The sequence below is a fragment of the Glandiceps talaboti genome, chromosome 13, assembly GCF_964340395.1.
Source record: "Glandiceps talaboti chromosome 13, keGlaTala1.1, whole genome shotgun sequence".
Taxonomy (NCBI): domain Eukaryota; kingdom Metazoa; phylum Hemichordata; class Enteropneusta; family Spengelidae; genus Glandiceps; species Glandiceps talaboti.
Genome location: NC_135561.1, coordinates 2,769,556 through 2,787,500, shown reverse-complemented (window position 1 = coordinate 2,787,500; position 17,945 = coordinate 2,769,556). Strand labels below are relative to the sequence as shown.

The following is a 17,945-nucleotide window of genomic DNA, read 5'->3' as shown; positions in this document are numbered from 1 at the left end:
TCTAACATTCTAATTTTAAATACTACTTTTCCAAATCATGTGTAGAGTGCAGCGGTAATACATGGTTCATATATTTGAGTCGTCAGTAATAAGGCCAAATAAAAATATCTGGTTGGTTCCGGTTACCCGACCCCACCAACTTTTTCACTGCCGACCCTAACTTTGTTTTACAAGTTCGAGAAAAAAACCCAAACGAAAATCACGAAAATTGTGAAGTCTCGTCAGAAATAGTGGGCGCAGAAACTGACATCAACTAATAAAAAGACAATAAAAAACTGTTCTTCCTATCTATACATATAATGGAAAGAAACCAATAACACAGAGACCATTTGGAAAACACATAAGTACCTGACCTAGAAACACACACCGGATAAAAATACAATAAATTTTTTAAAAAATCTACCTACTCTAAAATTGAGTGTAACACTTTTGTTATTAGGCCTTATCTAAAGTTCAAGAAAATACACATTTTCCCGCCATCATTTACTGTGCCAATATAAAATATTAAGGAAATGAATCGTTAAATTATTATTAATAAACAATTTAAATGAAAGGCAACAAACAAATATATTACTCAGTGCATTCAGCAATAAACTCAATTTCCGGTTTATACGGTAAACCAATATTAGCATAAATAACTAATTATGCAAGTACCATTGTATATCATCAATGCTTAAATTTATGATGAAACGAGGAAAGGTGTACTGGAGATGACTCAATGTTTACGCCATTTCATGTGTCGGAAGTACCTGCTATATGCATCTAAAACTTACCTATAACTTGTAAACACATTACCGTCATAGCCTATTCTTATATACGAATTTTGTTTAGGGGACTCATGGAGAATTTCGTCTTTTGCATTGACAAAAAATGAATCCGGAAGCCATATTTTGTCTTTAAGCGTACCATCAATCGTTAACTCTGAAATAGTTGTGTTATCGAATTTCAACCTTGGATCTAACCAATATTGTCTGTAGTAAACTGTCATTGCGTAGTCCTGAAACGATAAGAATAAATTATGCAGTTTTAGCATTTAAAAAAAACATTGACAAATTAAAACAAATAATAAAATAGCAAATCTTCGACTTTGAGGAATATCTTATGGAAGTTAGGAAGCATAGCGTATGATAGAATGTTTTATAACAAAACACACATCAAAAGCTATAATTTAAATGACGCAAAACTGTAACCATACCCTAGAGAAATCCACAATTATATATATATGTGTGTATGTGTGTATGTATATATGTGTGCGTGTATGTATGCATGTAAAACATTATATTGCTAAGTATTATCTCGCTTGCACACTCATATATATATATATATATATATATATATATATATATATATATATATATAAGCCTACTAGTTGCATTGAATAGAAGATGAAGGTGAGACCGCTACATAAAGTCAGAAAATTTTCGAGAGTTGTTTGAACAAGTTGAAGAGTTGATTAGTAGAGTAGATATGTTTAGAGAAAATATGGAAAAATATAGTATAGATTATGATTATTTAGTCTAGTGAATAAAGGACACATGGAAGACTATTTCTACTGTCACAACTGTACAATACAAATAGTTTGTTTAGAAAGTTGCATGTATACATATTTTAAAAGTAAATTACTCTCATATAATATATATCTATATATCTATATATCTATATATATATCTATATATCTATATAAGTGTGTGTGTGTGTGTGTGTGTGTGTGTGTGTGTGTTTGTGTTTGTTAGCAGGTGAGTTCCTGCATATGTCAGAATTCAAGGTACATTTAATGTAGTTTTCATATCTACGATAATACTATGTCAGTGCCTCTGATATATATAATGAAACAAGTGTGGAGACAATATAAGTGTTTTGTAAGCTTGTGTATCAAACCGAACATATTTTAATAGTACATTAGAGCATTTCTAAAATTACATAGACAAATAGAAGAATGATGCATTATATTCTACTGTGATTTGTTGTTCACCATTGTTTAACATGAAAGTTAAATATGGCAAAAAGATATATACATACCGCAGTTAAATTATTCTGCATCTCCTCAGGCTATTAAATGGGAATAAAAATTCGATCTGTTTTTTTCTTCGAATTTTTTTTTCTATCTGCACATATGCTTATAAACATATGGTATATACATGCGGAGTTGAAAAATAGCAATATTTCCTATCGGAAATGTGACAGCACATCTATAATATTTTGTCAGGTCTTTTGTTATTAAGATAGAATCATGCAGCAAGGTGGTAACATGCTTTTTAGAATAAGTGCTCCAGTGCTTACTACCCTACATTAGTATAAACAAAGTGAATCGCTTGTCAAAAGAACCCGAACCTTATGAAATGTATGTGTATGTGTTCATTGTTTGTATTAATTATAATGGAATTCAAACCGTATAAATACACACCATATTTGCCTCGGATATCGAATGAAGGCTCTCAACATTCAAATTAACATGCACTTCGTCCGGAGGGCCTGTAAATGGGAATATAATAGCAAGTGAAATCGAGATATTATTTGAGTGTACTTAACATTAATTACTTGAGGCCAACACAGCTAGACAAGCATATCAAATGTTAACATCAATATTGTCTAGGCTACAGACCGCCGAGTGTTGAATTATTGTGACTTTTTGCCTGCTGTTTTGATGCTCCCTGTAATATTGCGGCAATCATGGGCTATCAAACTCTCATTAGTCATGCATATGACAAAAATACAGTAAAAATACACACTAAGTCTTTATAGCGTTATTAAATAAGAAGTCTTGCTTTGTGTTGTTTCGTACAGCACACATAATTGCACCATAAAGATGAAAACTACAATATAAGGGATATGAATTATGATCGTTATTTCCTCATAGAATGCACCAGCTTCTTAACATAAAGTGCGTCAGACAACAGAGCGATTACATAAAGCTGTGACACTGGCATGCAAATTAGTTGAAAGTATATAACTTTTAAACCCTTTAGTTCACATGATTCTATTCTTTGTTGCGAACATGTTGAACTTGATATAGTTTGCCATATATATTCTGTATATCGTAATTTAATTTCATTATATTGATGAATAAACGGTATTATTATCATATGAATTCTGAAAATAGGAGTTACATGATACCTGCATTGCTGACTAATTATACATTAATTTGTTTGTTTTCGGAAATAAGTTGATCAACAATTGTACGAATGTTCATTAAGTAATATAGCAACAAACTGTATAGCATAGACTGCAGCACGAACACGTCTTCATTTACTAACACATGTATATGTTAACATGTGAGGTTATGATGAATATGGATATGAATATGAATATGAATATGGATATGGATAAGAATATGAATATAAATATAAATATAAATATAAATATGAATATGAACATGATGATGCAGATGATGCAGATAACGATGGTGATGATGATGATGGTGATGATGATGACGATGATGATGATGATGATGATGATGATGATGATGATGATGATGATGATGATTATGGTGATGATGATGATGATGATGATAATTTGTTCTTAACTACAATAAACTATACTATACAATACATACCTCCACTATGGGGTCTCGTCATCAGGTCTATTTTGTGATAATTGTCTAATAAATGTTGTAGAATATATCTCTCACTTGTGTAATCTATTTGTTCACCGGTTCCATTAACTTCGGACCTGTATGATTGGACAGAGAGTAAACATTGATTAATTGTAGAGATGGCAACAAATAAGACTTAATATAATGATGTATCCTGAACAATCAAAACATGCTAGCGGAAATGGAATGAAATGATTAAAATTACACAGCCGGTAATTATAGCTTGAATTGTTAGAAGTTTAATAACATCTTAACCATTAAAGTGCAAAACAATTTAAATCTTAAGAATAAAATGAATAACCGGATGACTTGATTATCAATTGACGGTTTTATAGACAAGCGTTTATATGTTGAATATCAGTAACCACAAAATGTGCATTAGCTCACATACCTACCCACCATATCTCTCTGTCGCTCTGTCTCTGTCTGTCTCTATCTCTGCTTCTGTCTCTGTCTCTGTCTCTTCTCTCTCTCCCTGTCTCTGTCTCTGCCTGCCTGTCTCTCTCTCGCTGTCTGTCTGTCTGTCTGTCTGTCTGTCTGTCTGTCTGTCTGTCTGTCTGTCTGTCTGTCTGTCTGTCTCAGTCTCTGTCTGTCTGTCCTTCTACTTAAAGGTCAAATTATAGTCATTCATAGTTTGCACATTTTATTGAAGGGTCGGAGTAATGTGTTAAAATCTGTAATCTGTAATCTGTAATCTAATGTAAACCTATTTTTAAGGTTGTGAAATCTTTATATATTTAAGCACAACAGTTTATATATTTAATTCAATACTAATGACTTTTATCGTTTATTTAGGACTGTAGTAGACATGGAATGTTAAGTTCATCTATTCATCTTGACACCAAAATGCCATTTTCATATTTTAATTAAAGGACAGGAGGTAGGAAGATTTGTTGAAACATAATGTTTTAGAGTACACTGAAATAACCATACAGATAACTCATTAGGGACTACTGACTGTATATATTCGGAGGGAAAATCAATCATAACTGAAAACGCAATCGTTGAACTGTATTAACATATAAGTATCACACCGTGTTTAAAGGTTACACACCTTCCAATGCTTCACAAGACATACATAATATGAATATTTTGTTTTAAAATATAACAAAATCGAACATTAAGCAAAACGTTTGATTTGCATTAATTTATATAAATATGCCAATCTTACAATGGAATACATGCATGTATTGTACACTTACGTTCATTCCATGATATGTTGTCTAGTGTGTCTTAAATAAAAAAAACTATAATATTTTCTAAAGAAACATACCACCTGGATTAACACATACACTATATAGTTCATATAGTTAATGTGTATTTGGACGTTTTCCAGGTAATAACATGTTAAACCTTAGACGGATAACCATACTGTGGTTCACCTTAAATATATTTATCATTAAAGAAATATATGAATAATTCAAATGTCGTTTCAATTGATTTTTCTGAAAAGGTGGTGACAGATGAAAACAACAGTCATGGCTATACCAATAAAAGGGTCTTTTTTGAAATGTCATTCACTTTAGTTATCCAATTAAAGTCTTAAGCTGCTGTGCTAATGGGTTTATTCTATTGTTCTTTTCAACACCAATTTACTTTAATAACTTTCCCCGGATTCATAAGGCCATTTATGTCATTTAATTTAACTTTCCGTGTTACCAGTTAATTCGTAGCACGTCTAGACACATTAAGGTAAATGGTAAATGCATTTTGTTCAACTACATCATACAACACGTCGTTGGAATTGCACTTAACATGACAAAGCCCTAAACGTAAACCACAGATCTACTATGACCGTCGTTGTAGATATTAAATAGCACGTTAACGTCTTTTTAAATTAGTACGTTCGTTGACTACATATATATCGTCAAAACTGTATATACATATTCAAGGTTTTACCAAGAAAGGAAAACGAGCGATTTTTCAATTATTTTTTCTCCGGAAAATAGCGTCATGTATTATAAATTGTTCGGGTTCAATCGTTAACCTTACCACAGTTCTCTGTACAGTGACTAGGTGTTTCTTGTACATGTTATCATGATAACAGGTATAGGGTTTCAATGTCTGGATGTACACTGTAACTTAATCGATTTTAACAAACATTAAATTCTGCCTTCGGGAGACCGGAAGGCATGTATAAGCATAATTTCTTCACAAAAATTAATGTAGAACAATTATAACGCCAGTCAGCAAATATACCTAGATCTTGTACACAGGATGGGTAGCAAGGATGTTTAGTCCACACATGGAATATTGCAAGGTGTCAAATGAACATTCAAATATGCTCGAAATGTAATCAATGCATGATAACTTGCAACGAACCACGTACGTTTGTAGCCACCAACCAGAATGACTTTTCATGCAATCAAACATTATTATAAAAGCATTCAACATTTTAAATTATGTTACCTTACATTTCACGTTTACATACATAACTTTACTTACACATTTATTCAATTACTGGTTAGCAAAGAAACGAAGGAAACGAGCATACTTATGATAAGGTTACTAAACTCCACCAAAAATGAAGTGTGACGACTGTGGCACCAACAAGGGCGTGCATTTGTGTCAGGGTGATCTGGACTTATGCCGCAAATGTGAATCCAGAAGATTTCCAAAGCCAAGGTCAAGCGAACGGCTAGAAAACAAAGGCAAGATGGCTGAAGGCCAAAGTGACGCAACCAAAATAACCATAGAAGACAGACTAACTTTCCTCTGCCAAAAAGTCGATCAGTTTGGCACTATACCAGATACTTTAAGGGATCTCCAGCATTCGGTCAAGTTCATGAGTGACTCATTTGAAGATTTCCGAAGAGAAATACAGTCACTGACGATGGAAAACACGGAACTTCGGAATAAACTGGAAGACGCTGAAGGAAAATTGAAGATAGCAGAAAACGAAATCGAAGAGCTACAACAGTACACACGAAGGAACAATTTGGAGATACATGGTATCCCCGAAACCACCAACGAAAACACAGACGAGATTGTAAAGAAAGTTGCAGAGGCAGTAGACGTAGAAGTTTTAGATAGCGACATTGACATCAGCCATCGACTACCGAAAAGAAGAGAACAACAACAACCTGCCATATTAATTGTGAGATTCACACGCAGAAGTGTTCGCAACAAACTTTACATCGCCAGGAAGAAACTACAGAAGAAGACAGCGTCTGATATTGGTTTACACACTCCAAGACAAGATGATCATCGCATCTACTTTAACGAACAGCTTACAAGAAGAAATAAACAATTGTTCCATAACACCAACATGAAACGGAAATCGCTAAACTGGAAATACATCTGGACTCAGAACGGAAGAATATATGTCCGTAAGGAAAACGACACGCCAGCTATGAAAATAGGTTCTGAGAGAGACATTCAGCGCATTATATAAACACTCTATTACATGTCGATGGACCCTAATTTACAAGAATCCATTATCAAATCTAGCTGTAACACTTACTCTGTTGACGATTTTAATCAAGGTAAAAGTGAAAGTAATGATTTCTCAACTTTTCAGCTATTCACTTAAATGTCAGGTCGATTAATAAACATTTTGATGAATTGGTATCATTTTTAGGCGTCCTAAATCAAAGATTCGCAATTATCGCACTATCAGAAACGTGGTTAAATGATACTGACGATTGTTCACTTTTTGATTTGCCTTCATACCAGTTACACACGTGTAATCGACACTATTCTAAAGGTGGTGGTGTTGCATTGTATGTGCATTCGTCTTTGCCCCATTGTCGTATTCATGACTTAACACTTGTAAATTGTGAGTCATTGTTTATAGAAACTGTTGTTGATCGGAAGACAACTATTGTAGGTGTCATATATAGAAGGCCAAATACTTCTGCTGGTGATTTTTTGAATAGTCTTGATAAGTGTTTGGATAGTTTTTCATCACAAAATAAGAACTGCGTGATATTAGGTGACATGAATATTGATGTCAGTTCAAATTCAAATATTACAACTGAGTACACAACTCTTCTACAGTCATACAACTTTAAACAAATCATCAACACTCCGACAAGGGTCAACAATGATAGCAGCACTACAATAGACCACCTGCTTACAAACATTACAGATAATTATTTAGAGTGTGGTTGCATTGCTACTGACATTACTGACCACTTTTCAACTTTTGTAATTCTAAATAACATGAAACACATTTTAAATGCAAATGATGTAGTTCACAGCTTTAATTTTTCTCGCTACAATCGTGAATCATTCCTAGCTGATTTGAATTGCGTAACCTGGCAATCTGTTTATGACAGTTCAAACGCCGACGAAGCATATAACATGTTCTATGAAAAATACATCAGTGTCGCCTCCAAGCACGCTCCAATCACTGCCAAAAAAAGCCGGAAAAAATCATTGAATCAACCATGGGTATCAAAGGGAATCCGTAATTCAATCAAGATGAAACACAAATTATTTTCAAAAGCTAAAAAGTCTCCAATGAATAATATCATACAGAATCATTATAAGACCTACAGAAATGTCTTAACCAGGGTAATGAGATCAGCTAAGAAACGGTATTTTTCTTACAAGTTCACCTCTGTAGCGGGTAATTCTTCAAAAACATGGCAGGTTATTAATGAAGTCTTAAATAGAAATGTTAACAAGAGTACTACACCAAGTAAACTTAAGTCCCCTGTTATGGATGAATTCATAACCGACAACAAAGGAATTGCTGAAACCTTTTGTAAATATTTTACTGATATTGGTCCAAATTTAGCTTCAAAAATATCATGCAATGTCGATTTTGAAAAATACCTAACAGGAAACTATAGCAACTCATTCTTTTTTCGTCCAGTTATTGCTGAGGATGTTGCCGAAGAACTATTATCTTTAGATACAAACAAATCCGCTGGTTATGACTTCATTCATCCATTGTTGGTCAAACACGCTGTAGATCACATATCTCAACCTCTTTCCCATATAATCAATCTCTCTTTTTCCGATGGTATGTTCCCTGAGGCACTCAAGAACGCAAAAGTCACCCCACTGTACAAAAAAGGGTCCCGATTCAACGTAGGAAACTACAGGCCGATATCTGTCCTTTCAATATTCAGCAAAATTTTTGAAACTATTGTAAACAAACAGATTATCTCCTTTCTTGAAAAGTATGACATTTTCTCTGCCACTCAATATGGCTTTAGAAAAAAGTACAGCACCAAACTGGCTCTTGTCAACATCATTAAGGAAATAACAGAAAGTCTGAATAGCGGCAATACTACCATTGGCGTCTTCATAGATCTTAAAAAAGCCTTTGACACTATAGACCATGATATTCTATTACGCAAATTAGAAATGTACGGGGTCAGAGGTCACCCTTTAAAATGGTTTCGAAGCTATCTAAACAAACGTCCTCAAACTGTAACTATTCATAATGTTTCATCGAATTCCCAACAAATTAAATGCGGAGTGCCTCAAGGATCTATCCTCGGTCCTACTCTTTTCCTTCTTTACATAAATGACATAAGCAATTCTACAGACTACTTTCAATTTAGGTTATTCGCAGATGACACAAATTTATTCAGATCAACTCACATGAATGCCATAAATCTTGACATTATCAATGCAGAATTCAGTAAGGTAGTTACTTGGTGTTTGGCTAACAAACTTACAGTAAATGAAGAGAAAACTAATTTCATGCTAATAAGTACGCCTCAACGTCAAATAACATTGCAAGGTAGTATCTCTGTCAATAACACACAAATAGAGCGAGTTTCCTCAACTAGTTATCTTGGTGTAAATATTGATTCTTCACTTTCTTGGAATTGTCATATTAACAACATACTAAAAGTTGTAACCCCAAAGATCGGAATCATTTCAAAAATTAGACATTTTGTTCCCAAGTCAATACTAATTACCATTTACAACACATTCATTTTACCGCACTTAACATATTGCATAGAAATCTGGGGCAACACTTACTTAACTATTCTGCATCCACTTTTCCGTCTTCAAAAGAAACTCGTTCGTCTTATAACTTTCTCTGACTTCCATGCTCACTCCGCACCACTATTCCGAAAACTTGACATTCTTAACATCTTTCAACTATGTGAATTCTACTCCTGTATATTTGCTTTTGACCTGATGAATAACCACTACCCCCACGATATAGAGACATACTTCCAGTATCCCGTAACAACATATTCAACACGTCAAGCATATCAGGGTAATTTTCGTATACCACTAACCCGTTTAAGAATTACTCAACACAACTTCCAATACGCCATAACTAAGCACTGGAACTCATTACCGCCATCCCTCAAATGTATAAATTCAAGAAAATCATTCAAAGAAGAACTAAGAAATCACATCGTATCTAAGACCTAAGGGCTTGTTTGTTTTGTATGTAACTTAGTGTGTATATTGCTTACAGAAAACTTGTTTTCAGATGTTTTTGTTTTATTTTTATTTTCTGTTTTGTAGTTTATATGTTGTGTGTCTGGGCCATTGGATTAAGACTAGTTCCACTGAACTATTTCCATGGCCCTCACCAGGGAGGGTGACCATGCAATACTAAATTATATTTTTTGTCATGTACATTTTCCCAGTCTAAGTTCTGTCATTCTTTTTGGTGAAAATAAAATGAGTTAGTATGTAAAAAAAAAATACTTGATTCTTGACTGTAATTGGTATCAATAAAGTGCAATCAATCACTTATGTCTACCTCGTTGTGACAACCCGAAGGACATCTAAAGTGTCTTGTAATCTAACCGTTGATTTTCTTGGTTCTTATTTGACAATGTCAGGAAATGACTTTTATCTTGGGTAATGTTGTTGTCCTGCGTTAATGAAAATGTGAATAAGAACTGCTGTCTCACTTATCAGCGGAAATACCATAGCGATGCATCACACAGACGAAATCATTTAATCACCACCCTCACTTTTTAACTGGTACACGTAATTGATAAATTCATAACGGAACCTACCTGTCAAATAATATTCCTTATTGTGACGTTGAGATGAGACGTGAATATGTGAATGTACCTTACATTTGATCATCGATTTACTTTCTGTAAATTGTGGCCTTTGGTAAAACTATGTTCATCGTTAGTTTATCTTATTCCTTTACAGTTCTGTTTCATACCGATATTGCTCCCCAACAACATCATCGTTACTAAATGGGAACAGAGGTTTTAAATTTTTACGATTGTTTACTCGTAAGTGCATGTGTGGAGATATAATCTACCCGCACTTTAAACATAGTGACGTCCCCCTTTCCCATCTAGTAAATCCTTAGCACGCTAATACATGGCGAGTGTGTATTGAATCATGTTTTCTTACTCTAAATGTAAGAAGAGAGTTGCGTCTACACGCCTAACACCAACAGTGGTTGTTACTCTCTTTATTACTCTATATATAATAATGAAAATTTAATCCAACCAGGAATCATATTTCTATACAAAAACATCTCCTACGAGGTAACAATTCGTAATAGACATTGTTACAGGAAAGTTTTCATATGCATACAATCCGGAAATGGTAAACAAAGGTAGGTTCCGTTTGGTGGTTTATTTTGGGATTATCTTTAATGTTATGCAGTTGGAGACAAACATGAGGGTTTCCATGGCTGAGGTGTCACTAAATGTAATAGCATAGTAAATATACTAGCGGGGTTACCTGAGGTTATGACACATTCATCCACAGACAAGTAACTGTGATTCATCCTCGGACCCGCCTACGACTTAATACATTGTGAATCTAATATTGCGAATCTGCCTGTACATGCGATTGTGAGACCGATGGCAATTAACTGGAAATACGAGAAAGAATTGTATCACACTGTAGTTAACGTTAACATTTGTAACGGCTTCAAGTACCTAAGGCCAGTTTCGCAATATGTATTTGCATACAGTATTATCACTTTTTTGTATTAACTGAACATGCCGCCGCATGGAACGTTTGACCTGTCATTATATTCGAGACCTATTGTACCATTAATATATCACGCTGTACTTTGTATTTTCTGTTGGTGGTAAACGACAAAGATAGAAAGGCCAATGTGTTCAATACGTGAAACTCTTTTGACGTACGGGATGTTGTAAACAAATGTCTATTTTGTGCACGTATGGCATAGAATGTGAGCCAATATTCGCGTATGCAATACTGCTATGCGAAAATGACATATATACTGCAGTTACAAAATGAAATACTGCAATGTTTTGATGCCATACGCCAGTTCGAGAATATGATTATGACTTATTGACATGATGAGTATGCACTTCCACGTGACAGTGCTACATGTTGATGTACGCACCATGCAAACACTTTGTAATGATGAACTGAAGCTATATGCCATTATTCAAATACAAAATGCAATAATGCTGTACTACCGACTTGCGATGATGACATGACATGCAGTGACTATTTGTCGGATTGCAATGAATAATGCGAGTATTAATATGAAGTAAGCTAATTAGTAGACTAACCCTAACCACAATGCACTGGTATATATGAAAGAAAGCCTGTAAGTCTAGCATGTAGGATGTAGGTTGCAATGTGAAGGCTTTAATCATATGCGCTGAAATGGCTACATTGTATGCTCCCCGGGGAGTTGAGGAAGACTAAAGGGCTGTTGTGCCGTTCTGATTCGAGCCAGGAGTAATAATAATTGTAAAGCACTTTGAGCATGGCATGGAAAAGCGCTATATAAGAACCCAACATTATTATTATTATTACATTGTGTAACTGCAGTGTTTCAATTTTACATTACAGTATCCCATCATGTCAGTAAGTCATAGTGACATTCTCGGACCGGTGAATGGCATCAACGCATTGGAGTACTTAATTGTGTAACTCCAGTATGTCATTTTCGCATTGCGGTATTGCATAGGCGAATATTGGCATTCATTTAGCATTCTACGTCATATTGCACGCTTATCACAAATAACAGTTCATGCCACACCATGGCAACATATCTTTATACTGGTAGTGTCTTTGACATAATTCTGCTTCCCTTTGTTACTTTTTTTTCCAGAATTTAAAGGAGTACTTTATTAAAGTAATTGATCAATTTTTAGTAAATATATATTTGTTTATGCTATTAACAAATTCCACTGTTGCAGCTAGTGCAGGTTAAAAACAGTCTCGGAGATGTGACAGGTGTGAATCACGTGATCACCCGCTACATTTGACGTGGTAGTGGTTGCTATATGTGAAATTAATTTAATTACGAACAAAGACAAATATAATATAATAATAACAAACATGTTTTCGCATATTCTTTATTGTTGACACACTATATTCGTTTTATTATTTCACATTACCTGTTCACGTTGAAGCATGATTAAACAAGGATGTTTCAAAAAATATTATTTTCATACAATTTAGTTTTGTAAGGTAAAATGGTAAAGAAAGACCGTATCAATTTTTGAAATAAACCTCCATGGACTATATAGTTATAGAAATGCTTTCAACATACGTCACATATCCATTAATGTTTAATTTCAATTATTTCAGTAACTTGTTTTGATAATACTTTCTGAATAATTTATTACACATTATATTGTAGAACAGAAAAGGCTTGACTGACATTCGCTACTCGAAATCAGTATATGGCCATACCATACATATGAGGGCAAACCCCTTGATGCTTACAACTGATTATATTATGCTTGCCCTAGTAAGTACATCGCTACCTTTTGAGCACGTGATAACACACCATATAATTTTCCCCTAAAACTCTGAACTCACTTCATGATAACTTAATGAGGCTACATCGTTTGCTTCCAGCGCTTTACAAAAAGGTTGTTCCAGCTTCGAAAGAATATATGAAGTTGAACTTCATAGAATAGACATATTGTGACGTCTGAAATAATATTTTGCACCTTCCGGGTATACACCAAGAGCACGATAACGTAGCTGGTCTCCGTTAACGCATTTGCTATATATTTTCCAAGCCCAAAGAAAATGGCTGAAGATGTCATTCCAGTGATCAAATCTCAAACCTCGTTACACTACACATTGTTTCTATGAATGATAAAGAATATATGTAAAACAGCAACAATGACAAAACAGAAAATAAAATAAACAACGAACACAATAAAAAATAAAACTTGAACCAATTTGTAATGTGACATAAAATTCTGCTGGCAAGCTGTGTTGATTGTCACATATGATGCAAAGCACTATTAGTAGCAGGTAAACCTAAAGTCCCATGGGGTCGACGAAACAGATGTTATTTAGTTCGACGCCATATAATGACAGCTTAAGCCATATAATGTTCTGTGATTAATATTATTAATAATGTCTGATATTTCACTTCGACAACTACACCTTGTACGACATTTTATAGAAACGGATTATGAATTTCTGAGAACTCATTCTTAGACTAAAATGTTCATAACTGGCTTGTATGTTTGTCATTAATTTCACTGTATTACCATTATTCCAGTAATGATATCTAGATTAGCTTTAGGCGTCTTTACAAATACTATAGACAAACATGAACAAACAGCTCATATTGTATGAAGGATCAACCGTTAATATTATTTTTTAATGTTCCAATTTTTTTATTTCGCCTCATTCATATTCTTTATTGTTAAAAAGCAACTAGAATGCTTTTTATTTTTCAAACCGTTTTAATAGATATAATAACTGCTTTGTAATATCATGTAGTTTTGAGTTACCTGTGTAAATGTATTCGTAGATATTATTAACCAATATTGTCCTCCGTTCAAAGAAAATACGAGTGACCTACAGGGTCTTTGGAACTAGGAGTCCCTAGACGAGTAGTGACAGCCCTTAGGTCACAGGTATTTTACGGATGAATGAAGAAACAAATAGGGGATTAACATAATTATACCAACTCCAGTAATATTAAAGAAAAATCAGGTAAAGTAATGGCAAATTTGAACCTTTTGACTCATATTTTGAACACAGCAGAACCAGTGACATATATAGACACGCGTTGTCGTGACGTAGTCGCGCGTTTTAAATTTCACGACGTAGAACGAACAGAGTATATATTATTTCGAAAGCTAATCTGTGCAAAAGTTCAGTCTAAGTATAACGGTAATTGTACAAAAAGTATGTTGCAATAAATACTACGTAATCAACCTTGGGTCTACATCCAACAAATGGTGCCCTAACTGAAATCACAATCATCTAATTGACATGTACAGTGTGTAATTGTTTGGTACTTCAACAATTGTCAGTGAATATGTTGTTGGTTGCCTGATTGAAGAAAATGATGCCTCAGTTACAGCTCGTACAAGTTTAAAAGTTGGAGCTATAATGTCACAATGTGTGTATTTTATGGCCTAGTGTTTTAGAATATGTAAGTGGACTTTTCGATTTGATGTTTGAGGGCCTCAATGGAAAGAAGCCGATCCTGCAACGCTCTGAATAAAGAAATGTTATAATAATAAAGACAAAGTTGCCGTCATAACTCTATCAGGTTACATATTTTACTTTAATAACAGGCAAGGGGAAATTAAAAGCAGATCAGAGAGATATGATCGTTATAGTAGTGATCCATCAGTTTATGATAACATTGTTAGCATTGTCAAGATTTGAATATATACATTTCAACAGCTAAATCATTTATGATTATGTCAAATAAATCTAGCTGCTTAATGACAGTAAAACCAATGAAATAAATCATCCAAACAATGTGCTCAGTAGGTGACTAGTTTAGTGTTCTCATATTGATGAAAATGAATGTGATGTTTTGTTTGACATCAAACAAAACACACGCTAGGTGCTTATTTTACTTCCATTCATTTACAATGCAACAATGGTAGTTTAGTATACAGCGTTAACTTTATTTTCCAAAAGTTCTATTTTGCACACAAACTGTTCTTATGTATATATATATATATATATATATATATATATATATATATATATATATATATATATATATATATATATATATATATAACTCGGTGAGTATCAATCTGCTAAGACAGTGCTCTATACCGCAGTGGCAGAGCGTAATATATATATATATATATATATATATATATATATATATATATATATATATATATATATATATATATATATATATATATATATATATATATATATATATAGACACATGTATGTATGTATGTATGTATGTATGTATGTATGTATGTATGTATATGTATGTATGTATGTATGTATGTATGTATGTATGTATGTATGTATGCATGTATGTATGTATATGTATGTATGTATGTATGTATGTATGTATGTATGTATGTATGTATGTATGTGTGTATAAATGCATATGGAACTTGCAAGTCAGTCCAAATAAATAGATGTAAAATCCAACGTTTCGAATACAAATTCTTTATCAAGGTATTTATCGGCAAGCTTCAGACATATTAGGTAAACACCTGAATATATCTGACTGTTATGGAACAGAACGATAACCGCGCGGTTATATGTGTGAAAAGTTCTAATCTTTACACTATTTCACTGCCAAGGGTTTTATACCTTATATTTACAAGTGTTTATATGTGTGTCTTGAAAAATGAAAGAGTGTGGAGCCTTGAATTGTAACATTTTGCTAGCTTGTTGACTGAAATATGAAGGGTATTAGCAGCTGCAATAAAAGCGTCATAAAGGGAATGATTTATTAGCATATAAGTGACATAACATGACACCACTATTGATGCTGTCACCAGCCTGTGTTATCATTTTCGTTGTCGTTGAATATAATACACATGAGGTTAAAACATGTTACAGTCCAAAGGAAAATATAATAAAACTTGGTTGTGCACAATGTTTCATCCCCTCTGATAAGGTCTAAAATTGTTTTGTTAGGCATAAGATGTTGATATATTGAAATACAATAAAAGTAGATTGTTCCAGCTGATAAGATGTTATTTACTTCACCGTATTTCCTTACTAATCTGAGATTTCTTAGATATCTCAGTGATGTTTAAATGTGTTTTTATTGGTGTAATATTTCCCATTAGATTATTTTGTAACAGCCTGATATAAACATGTAATCGTAGACAGAGTGTACCACGTGCGCCTTGAACGAACATAGACTCAAAGATACTAAAAGCTGTGTTGATAACCACATTTAAAAAGAAATCTTCAAACAATACTTTAACTATAATTCCAAAATGATTTTTGACTCTGCAATTGCTTAATATGTGTATGTGGGTATTATGTATTTTAAAAAATACCCGTTTTCTGGCTATATTTACAAATGTGTGTCATATTTGTTGGCTTTCAAAAAATCTTCAAAATATCACATTAAGATAATGATATAATATATATTGTGTTATTTGCAACTAAATATGAATATGGTTGCGCATGCGTAATATTCGATAAGTCTTGCAAACTATTCGGATCATGTAGTCTGTACTGGATTAATTTAGGGTAGCCCTAAAATAGAACAACATAAGTGATTAGGGATAATAAAATGGTGTTTATAATGGCAAGAGATCAAGCATTGACTTAAAATTAACATAAAGTGGAATACAGCTGTAGTCTACATATTCTTTTGTGAAATTGATATAATTTTTTTTTCATATATCTACTGGTACAGTAGTTGGTATTAGAAGTTGCATGGGAAAACCCATGACGCATAAGTGCAAGAGTGGAGTAACGTACTCAGGTATGTGCACCAGTGCTTGTGATGTTGTCTAGATCTTTGGACGTACTTTAACGAGCATAGCAATGGAAGTGCAGCAGAAAACACTGCAAGCACGAGTGCAAATACCCCCCGAGTACCCACACTGGCAATCATGCAGCAGGGGCTGTGTTATTATTATTACATGTCTTTCAGCAGATGTCCGTAAAAGAATCATACTGTGTGATCACGCTCTTTTATATGTTGTGTGCAACGAACGATTATGTACTCGTGTACATATTATTTGCTCACAGTTATGCAATAATGTTTTCGGGGAGTGTCAATAACACTAGTATGCGAGCGCACCAGTGCAAGTAATCTAAAACAGCAGAGCTGATATTATAACATACAAACTTGCACTCTACGCGATTGAGGTGAAATTCGGGTGCCCCATACACTTATATTTGCTCGTGACTTAATATCTAGGCGAAATGTGGAGAGTAATGTTTCGTTTGGCTACGTTCCGAGGAAAATAATATCACTAACACTATCATATATTATAGTGATATGCAATGACATGTTCACACCAAGAAGTTATACAAATTTGAAAAGACTTTTTTATCTGGAAGATTAGACTGCCCATGTTTTATTGTCATGTTAACGTCTTTTTTGTAAATTATAATCAATAATTTCAAAGATGTTGTACGGTGTAGTTACCACAAATACAACTCCATGCAAAGCAAGTCATATAAATGTTAGCAAGACTTTAGGAACTGTCATCCATTGTACCAATGTACTTCTACAGTCTAAAAATAC

The 17,945-nt window shown here is 33.7% G+C and overlaps 1 protein-coding gene across 1 annotated transcript in view; it reads right to left on the bottom strand.

Annotated features, from left to right (window-relative positions):
* Window positions 1–17,945, bottom strand: part of LOC144444896 (glycine receptor subunit alphaZ1-like) — a 40,942-nt gene that overhangs the window by 3,728 nt on the left and 19,269 nt on the right. Inside the window, exons 2-4 of the mRNA XM_078134447.1 lie at window positions 3,554–3,669; window positions 2,405–2,472; window positions 774–997 (exon numbers count right to left, since the gene is read on the bottom strand). Coding sequence (XP_077990573.1) covers window positions 774–997; window positions 2,405–2,472; window positions 3,554–3,669 — 408 coding nt within the window. The remainder of the gene's footprint in view (window positions 1–773; window positions 998–2,404; window positions 2,473–3,553; window positions 3,670–17,945) is intronic.